At 42.2% G+C, this 9,020-nt stretch overlaps 1 protein-coding gene across 1 annotated transcript; it reads left to right on the forward strand.

Moving 5' to 3' along the window:
• Positions 1–138: 138 nt before the first annotated feature.
• Positions 139–8,604, forward strand: smarcd2 (SWI/SNF related BAF chromatin remodeling complex subunit D2). The gene is given in 16 exon segments (XM_079372285.1): positions 139–451; positions 568–720; positions 1,738–1,943; positions 3,210–3,252; positions 3,348–3,470; positions 4,153–4,272; positions 5,134–5,229; positions 5,509–5,586; positions 5,588–5,611; positions 5,705–5,722; positions 5,724–5,870; positions 6,034–6,131; positions 6,421–6,556; positions 6,683–6,805; positions 7,145–7,246; positions 7,360–8,604. Coding segments are annotated over 15 exon segments (1,521 nt in total). The 5' UTR covers positions 139–451; the 3' UTR covers positions 7,414–8,604.
• Positions 8,605–9,020: the final 416 nt, after the last annotated feature.

Consider the following 9,020-nt stretch of genomic DNA (forward strand, 5'->3'; position numbering starts at 1 on the left):
AAAAAATAACTGCCAGGGGAGACGGTTATGGTGCCTTCATGTGTGCCTGCTAAAGTCTGACAACTGAGCTCTGACAAGTAGCTCAATCATGATATGCCATGCTGCCGATGATTTTTCCAAGTTAAAGAAACCATTAACTTTCAACACCGTGATTTCCGAGCTCCCTGAAGGCATCACGATGCATTATGTGTATGTGTAGGCAGTAACTTAAATAAATACACGTAAAGTCAGAAGTTATCATGTTTGTCATCAGCCTCACGGTGCAACTGTGACACAAAGACACGGGGAGGGGATGACAATCTCCAGCCGCCAATATTTGGACTCCCAAAAAAAAAAAAAAAAAAAAGCGAGACGCAAACCCCGGAACTTGAGGCGAGCTAACAATAGCTAGCTTTTTGTTGACAGTAGTGCTCGCTGTCAAACCAGAAGAAGCAGTCCTCAGTTAGAAGAGGTGTGTTCAGCTCGATCCATTTTTAGACTTTTCTTTTAGTGGCTTGCTAGACTTGTATTTGGACAGACGTTTCATTGAAGTTTCCGACACTTTTTGACCACTTGTGGATATTGAAGATGGCATCCAGAGGAGGTTTTTCGGTCCCTCCAATGAATCCGAATCTGCACCCCGTCAATGTTGGCCATGCTGCGGGCGTGAGGATGACAGGCATCCCGCAAGCTCAGGCGGGATATCCCCGCAGCATGAACACCGCTCCCCAGTATCCACAGGTGACCCATTTATTTACTTAATTTTAATTAAAATTATTTTACTGATTTATTAGTCTTTGCTAAAGTTGAAAAATGTGGCAAAGCATGAGAAGTTTGTCTGACTTAAATTAAGGGTTGAATATCGATATCTCTCTGAAGCTGATTGATGAAAAGTTTAAAAAAAGAAGCTGTTATTAAATTATTTGAAAAAATAAGTCAAAAGAGAATCTGATGAGTATTAAATAAAGTAATCCCTCTTTAGTCATTATTTTTTTAAACCTAAACGTGCGGAAACTACTTCCGCATTAGAAAGTGGTATCTGTAGTTACACAATAATAACACCAATAAATAGAGTTAAACGTTTTTTTTTTATTGTGGTGTTTTCCGTGACTTAACGAGGTTTATCTTTATTCTTCGTTGAATTCAGATAGTTTGATAGAAAAATGCTGTTTTGCATGTGTAAAATGCTGAGTCACGTGGTCTCCCTCAGCCCTCTTGTCAGTTAGTTTTATCATGATCCCTCATCTGTCAGAGATCAACCTGCATAGACAGTATTATCTCACACTTTAACCCCCCTCCAGCTGCACCTTTATGTCCTCTTCACTTCATTATATGCACTATTGCATTTACTTTGTTTGTTGTTACAGGACAGACCACACCAAGATGGACAATTCAAAGTCACATAAAACTTAATTTATTACAGACTAAAGCTGTATTACAAAAAACAAAAAACAAGAGACTCATTTTCTGTGGAAGAAGCCAGCTCTGAAAAGAGCACACTGTTTAGTTGCTTTAGTAATTGTTTTCCTTATTGCAGCCATATTTTTTCACCTTTTTTCTGATGTCCTTAAACAAAGGCAATCAGGATAAAATTGTGCTTTATCTGATTTGAATACTAGAATCAGTTGGGAATCCCAATACGCTTCAAATATAAAGGATTAACTTGTCAAACACAGACCACTGCTGCACATCTATGTTATTGATGTTAAGCTCCGATGAACCTGAAATCAAAGCTTCAGCTTCCACTCTTGTCTCCAGCGCTCGGGGATGCCACCTGGCAGAGTAGGGGGCCCCTTGGGGTCGTTGGGGGGTCAGCTGCCTGGTCCTTCTTACGGCGGTGGGAACATGTCCATGCGGCCAGGCATGGGGCCCATGAGCATGGACCCCTCAAGGAAGCGCTTCCATCATCAGCATCAACAGCAGCAGCAGCAGCAGCCAGAGGGGCTGGGAGGCCTCAGACGAGGGTAAAGTGAGAGTGTGTGTGTGTTGGGGGGGGGGAAGCCTGATTGACAAGGACAGCCTTGGGTGTGGCGAGGGGGAAAGGGCTTTCAACTGACAGGTTTTCTCATTGTTTACTAATGTGTGGATTCTTTTGTCAATGCAAAACGTAGTGGAAAAAGAAAACAGGGACCTCAGTGCATCTTTCAAGAGCCTAAGGTGACGTTTGACAGCAGAGAAAGAAGAAACTCTACCAAATTTAGTTCAAGTACTACTTAGTTATTAAGAATGAATAAGCAATGATGCTCCTCATTAAACACTTCACCGTCACTTATTCTCTGTTCAGGTCCAGGCTCAAACATTAAGATTTCTTCATCGTGATTTTTATCTGTTGTTCCTGTTAATGTTATGAGGACACACACTGGTGTTCTTAAGAATCAGGAACTATTGACTCAAAGACGAGACTTGACTTATTGAAGTGACAGACAGGAACAATTCAAAAAGAAGACGGAAGTCCTGAATCTGATGGATGCTGTGTAAATGTAACTTCGTCCATTAGAAGATGTTTTTTTTTTTTAATCTTTAATCTTTTTTTCTTTTGACCTCACAACATCCTGCTTCCCCTCGGGCTGGTGTTTTTTTCTTTCTTTTCCTCAGCTCTGTGTTTGTGAAGCAAGCGTTTGTTAGAAAGCGCGCACAGACACGAGGGGTCAAAGCGTCTCATGACCGGCCTCTTTGCTTTCAAAGCGGCGAACGCCAGCGCTTATTTTTTGACTTCAAGCTGCTTACGGTGATACCGCGCTGCTGTAAAAGTGGCGAACCGTGACGTGAGGCAGCGTTTACACTCGCCTCCACAATGAACCTCTTGTGCCTTTTTTTTTAAACGTTTTTATCTCATTACAAAAAGTCCCAGTGAAGCGAGGATTAGCAAGCCACGGGGCCTGAAGCAGCTTCCTAAATTCTCTCATTATGGAGCATGTGAATTAAATCAAGTCATAATGAGGAGGAACTGTGTAACATGATTAAAGACACAGAGCGGCTCTTGTCAAGTCCGTGGCGAGGATAATTGTCAGCCTGAGGTGATCGCACGACGAGTCAACGAAGACATCGCAAAGGCCCACGATTTTCACAAACGACTGAAGATCAAGGTCAATGAGCTCTCTGTGTTGAAGGGCAGGAAGGGCGACATAATGCAGGACGTTGTTGTTTCTTCACATAATGTTTTGGTGGGGTTTAAATTCACATGGGGAGTGTTCTGAAGGATCTAGCTGAGTGTGTTCTGTGTCATCTAGTCCAAAAAGACGCAAGATGGCCGACAAGGTTCTCCCACAGAGGGTAAGAAAGTCTCCCTCCTCTCTCAAGCATCCTTTTTTCTGAATTAAGTCAGGTGCGTTCCTTCAACGTGTCCCATCCTGTGTTCGCCTCTCCAGATCCGAGACCTGGTCCCCGAGTCTCAGGCCTACATGGATCTCCTCGCCTTCGAGAGGAAACTGGATCAGACCATCGCCCGAAAGCGTATGGAGATTCAGGAAGCCATCAAGAAGCCCATCATGGTACCTCTTCGTGATAACGCACTGTCACGATTTTATGACGGAGGAATGATCCCGTCAGATAGCTCTCTGTCTTAAAGCTGTATGGTTTCAGTCACGCTGCGTTTTTGTTCGCTGGCGGTAAAAGCAAAGGCGCCGCTAAATTCAAAAGCAAAACCTTTTGAGCAGCTACTTTTCCAGGAATACAACAAAAGAGCAACTCTCTGTTTACCCTGCAGACAAATGAGCTCCAGTTGTTGCAGCGGAGAGGTAAGGTAGTTCTTTGCACGTGACAGCAGGGGCTGTAAGAGGAGCGGGTTAGCTTACGGAGGTGTTAGCTCGCTGCACTAACCACAGTGAGGAAATGAATCGAGTTGACTGACATGCTCACATTGAAAGCCAAAGATAGACCTGAAACTATCAAACAAAACCTCGATGACATCATGGTAATCTTGAAAGTCAATGATCGTTCTAACTGTAACATTATGATAAAACACTTTGAAGTCATCTCTTCCCTTCGTTTTTTCTCATGTTTGAATTTTCCGGGAGGTTTTTCCATTCTCAAACAGCTGCCTCCACCCGTCAGTTAAAATAAAAAATAAAATGAAAAGGTCTCTCTTGTCAGATGAACGCGATTACGACATTCTACCTTTTGTGTTCCAGTTCTACTTTTCAATCACTTCCTGACACTTCCTGTCTCACGCAGCAAAAACGAAAGCTCAGGATCTACATTTCCAACACGTACACCCCCAGCAAGCCGGAGGGCGAGGAGGCGGAGAAGGTGTCCTCCTGGGAGCTGAGAGTGGAGGGAAAACTTCTGGAGGAAGTAAGTGGAGAAGAGAAATGGTCCTGCTCTGTTTCCTCATCATCTCTCCTGTGGTCAGACTGCCGAGTCTTATTATGTTTCTGAAAGTCTCTCAGCTCTGGCTGGCCCGAGTCTTTGGCTCAGACCACGCAGCCAGATGTTTACAGCTCTCCCCACTCCACCCCACAGCTCCACACACACACACACACACACACACACACACACACACACATACACAAGCTCATGTTCTCTTTGGAAACCAGGAATTGAAACCACTGGCCGTTACATACCATCCCCTCCCTCCCTCCATCTATCACTTCCAGCTCCACTCATTGTGTCATCTGAGGCCACATGAAGGAGGGTTTTTTTTTTTTTGGACTGATGATTTCTCTCCCTTGGTCGAGGAACATGTAGGAGTTTTTCATAGAGTCACTGGCAAAAACAAAAAAAAACGAGGGAAGGAGTGAATGGGGTCATGTTGTGCAAACAGACGTTGTCAGGGCGGGGGTGAAACAGCTTTTTCTAGTTGTCTACACTTATATGCCCCCCCCCCAATGTGGTCAGAGCTCAACAATGCAGCCGCACACACACTGACACAGCGAAACAAGAAGACAGAGATAGAAAGCATTCCTGTATCTCTGTCTTTTCACACGCTTCATAACGTCTGTTTTCTCTCTCTCTCTCTCTCTCTCTCTCCCTCCCTCTCTCTCTCTCTCTCTCTCTCTCTCCCTCTCTTTCTCTCTCTCTCTCTCTCTCCCTGTCTCTCTCTCTCTCTCTCTCTCTCTCCCTCTCTTTCTCTCTCTCTCTCTCTCTCTCTCTCTCTCTCTCTCTCTCTCTCTCTCTCTCTCTCTCCCTCTCTCTCTCTCTCTCTCTCTCTCTCAGCCTGGAAAGCAGAAGAAGAAGTTTTCGTCTTTCTTCAAAAGTCTGGTGATCGAGCTCGATAAGGAGCTCTATGGACCTGACAACCACTTAGTAGAGGTATGATGTAACACAAAAGGCATTTGATGCAACATTTTTTTTTTTTTTTTAAGGGCACACGGAGACCAGAGTGTTTCACACGGCGGACGTTTCAGCTGGAATCGTTCAAACTGTTGGAAGCGTTCTGACAAGAGCAGGGAGGGATTATTAAAAGATCTGTACCAGTGATCCAGTGTGAAGCTTTTTATGAAGTCAAGGGTTTGCTTATAGGGAGAATGGTTTTAGATTTCACGTTAGCTACTTTTTAAAGACAGAGTCTGATGTCTGGACTTTTTTCAGTGGCACAGAATGCCCACCACTCAGGAGACCGATGGTTTCCAGGTCAAACGTCCCGGTGATGTCAATGTCAAATGCACCCCTCCTGCTCATGCTGGACCACCAGGTACAGTAGCCCCCCCCCTTTCCATCTGCCTGTCCGGCGAGAAGGCCATTGCTTATCTGCGCTTACATTTATGTTTTGTTTTTTTCCCACCAGCCACCTCAGTACAAACTGGGACCCGCGGCTTGCTCGTCTGCTGGGCGTGCACTGCACGCAGACACGGGCGAGCATCATGCAAGCGCTGTGGCTCTACATCAAGAACAACAAGCTGCAGGATAGTCACGAGAAGGAGTTCATCAACTGCAACCGCTACTTCAGACAGGTAGTGGGAGAGCTTGAAAATATACCGAGCAGTACAATCTGTGCTTTGGCAAAAACGCTGCGAAGAGATACTTTTTTTATGTGTTATATCAAATGTTGAGATGTTATCTTGATAACTTGTTGCCTGTAAAACTTTCTCTGTTTTCTCACTTAATGCTGTTCAGATCTTTGGCTGTCCCCGCATGAGATTCTCTGAGATTCCCATGAAACTGGCGGGCCTGCTGCAGCACCCTGACCCCATCATCATCAATCACATGATTAGGTAAAGGAGTGTCAGCTCTGTTTTGGAAATGGAAATATACCAGTATGTTACAGGATCTCATTATTTATTATATTTACAGAATATTTGAGCTAATTTTCATTATGTAATATCTTAATAACTGCTTTAAATGTTGTTATTTTCTAATTATTCATATTATTATGTCTTTCTTTTCTTTCTGTCTCTCTTTGTATGAAACGCTGGTTTATCCTCTGAAAGGTTTTTGGACATCATGAATTATTCCTGGGCTGCTCGCTAACGTTCATCCTTTGTGTATGTCCTCTTTGAGCAGTGTGGACCCCACAGACCAGAAGAAGACGGCGTGCTATGACATCGATGTGGAGGTGGATGACCCTCTGAAGGGCCAAATGAACAGTTTCCTGTCCTCTACAACCAACCAGCAGGAGATCGCTGCTCTGGAGATGAAGGCAAGGCTTGCACCTCGCAGGCTTTTTCTCCTAGTGGTGATCAAAGGAGGTGAAAAACAAAGAGCGAGTTTGTTAAGAAAAAAATAACTCCCTGTACTCTCTCTGTACTGGTTGTGTTCTTGATAGATTCATGAGACCATCGAATACATCAACCAGCTGAAGATAGAGAGAGACTTCATGCTGAGCTTCAGCAATACTCCACAGGACTTCATCCAGGACTGGCTCAAGTCTCAGAGCAGAGATCTGAAGGTTTGTTTCCTTCCTACAGCTTCTGTGCACACGTAGCAACCGAGTTATAATAGGCAAACACCATCATCCTCTGCACTGATGTTAAAAACAGAGCTTCGACACACGTTGTGTTGAAACATTAAGAGGATATTTGAGCTCAAATGAACTGGGAAGACGTTGATGTTTCCTTCATTGAATGAATTATCAATCTTCCCTCTCTAAGCACTGGCAAAGTAAATTGACATTTAATAATCCACTATTTCGAGCCTTCTTTTGTCATTTGGGAATGCAGCAGTTCCCGACGTTCATAGAATTGTGATTACCCGAATAATTGGAGATTTATTTCTTGCGTGTGCTCAGTTGATGACCGATGTGACGGGAAACCCAGAGGAGGAGCGGAGGACCGACTTCTACCAGGCACCCTGGGTACCTGAGGCAGTGGGCCGATATGTTTACTCAAAGGTGAGGGGAAAAGAAAGCGAATGCACAGCACTGCTTCCATAAACACTGGTTCTAATCAGGTACTAATCTTGAGGTCTTTTTTTTTATAAATACAACATCGTTTTTGTTTTCAGGTGCAGCAGAGAAGACAAGAGCTGGAGCAGGTGCTGGGTATCCGACTCACCTAAAGACGCCATCCAGAGGAGTCCCAGCTCAAGTTGAAACATCAAATGTTAATGATTGCTTGAGCTTAGATGTTCATGAAGCCATCCTTATGTTGTTGTTGTTGTTGAAGTTGTTGAAAAAGTAGTTTCTAAATGGGATATCATACATGTCTTGTTTTGTCCTTTAGATAATCTTTCTGAATACAGCTGAGTATATGGGACCAAAGTGGTGATTTACATATGACATAAATATACATTTAATAATATGTCTGCCTTTCAATGTTGTTGTTTTCCCTTTTTTTGAGCCTGTGGCCTTGTTGTTCAACATGTTCTGCTTGTGGTACAAAATGCATAAAATATTGTAGTTGTTGGTGCTGTTCAGGAGATTGTTTTACCGTTTGTTGTATCTTGTTTACGTTTCATGCTTAAAAGCCATACTCTCTGGAAAGACAAATAATATGTTAAGTTTGGTAACAGTTTGGCAGAGGTAGAACAAAGAGTTTTGTTCCAAAAACAAAAGCCATACTAATAAAAAAAAAATGTTTGATCAAAAATGTATTTAGAAAAAAATGATCTAAAATCCATTTTTTAAAAATCCATATTTTAAATATGGATTTATGTCTTATTGGATATGAAACGTTTCTTTGTGTAAGGAAATTGTTCCAGGAAATGTTCTTCTTTGGGAAAATATTGAGCCTCCTTTTTTATGGTTGTATTCACACAAAAGTCAGCAGCTTTTAAAACTTCTCTAATGTTTACATGGTGTATTTCATATTTTATTATGGGGGTTTACTTTTTTTCGTTCTTATGCCTGGGAGGTGAATCGTGGCACTCTTTGAATTCAAGGTTTTTTTTCATAAGTTCCTTACCTCTTGACATGGTTAACTGGTATTTCGAAAATAGGAATGAATAAGTTGTGTATCAACTTTACAATGCACCAAATTGTTGTGTACAGTTTATTATATCATTGAAATGCTGTTTTGTCAAGCATATGTTTGAGGGGATGTCCTATTTGGTTTAAACATTCCATGTTATGAAACATCTCTGTGCCAAATGTGTCTTTTGAAGAGGCCACCTGCAGTTTGAGAAATATATGTACAAATGTACTGCCTCTTTGTAAAATGTTTGCATGTTGCGCATTCATCGAAAGCCTTTATCTTTTATACATTTTAAGTATTTCTTTTTGCAATAAACATCTCACAAATGCTTGTATAACTGTAGTTTTTCACAGTTACAAAAAAATTTAATAATTTTATATGAACTATTTATCATTATTAATAGTTTGGGCTTTTTCCTCATTCTATAAGCAGACCTCAGCAGTGAAATCAAACACGAGTCCCACAGGCGTGCATGTCAGGGCTGGTCGAGGAGCGCAGCAGTTTCAACAGGTAGCCTACGCCTGGTATCAACTCACACATGATGTTTATTGCTTAACAGTTAAAGACCAAGCAAATATATCCACAAACCTGTCTCAGCATATGACATGTCAATTACAAGTATGACTAAAGTTCATTCAGATGTTAATTCTCCAAAAGGTTTGTGTAGGATAAGTTTGATGAATTATTTTTAAAATCTAAAATGATGTTAGCAGCAAATTACCGAGCCATTTTTGGGAGAAAATGTGAAACTAT

The sequence above is a fragment of the Symphodus melops genome (genome assembly GCF_947650265.1).
Source record: "Symphodus melops genome assembly, chromosome: 21".
NCBI lineage: Eukaryota > Metazoa > Chordata > Actinopteri > Labriformes > Labridae > Symphodus > Symphodus melops.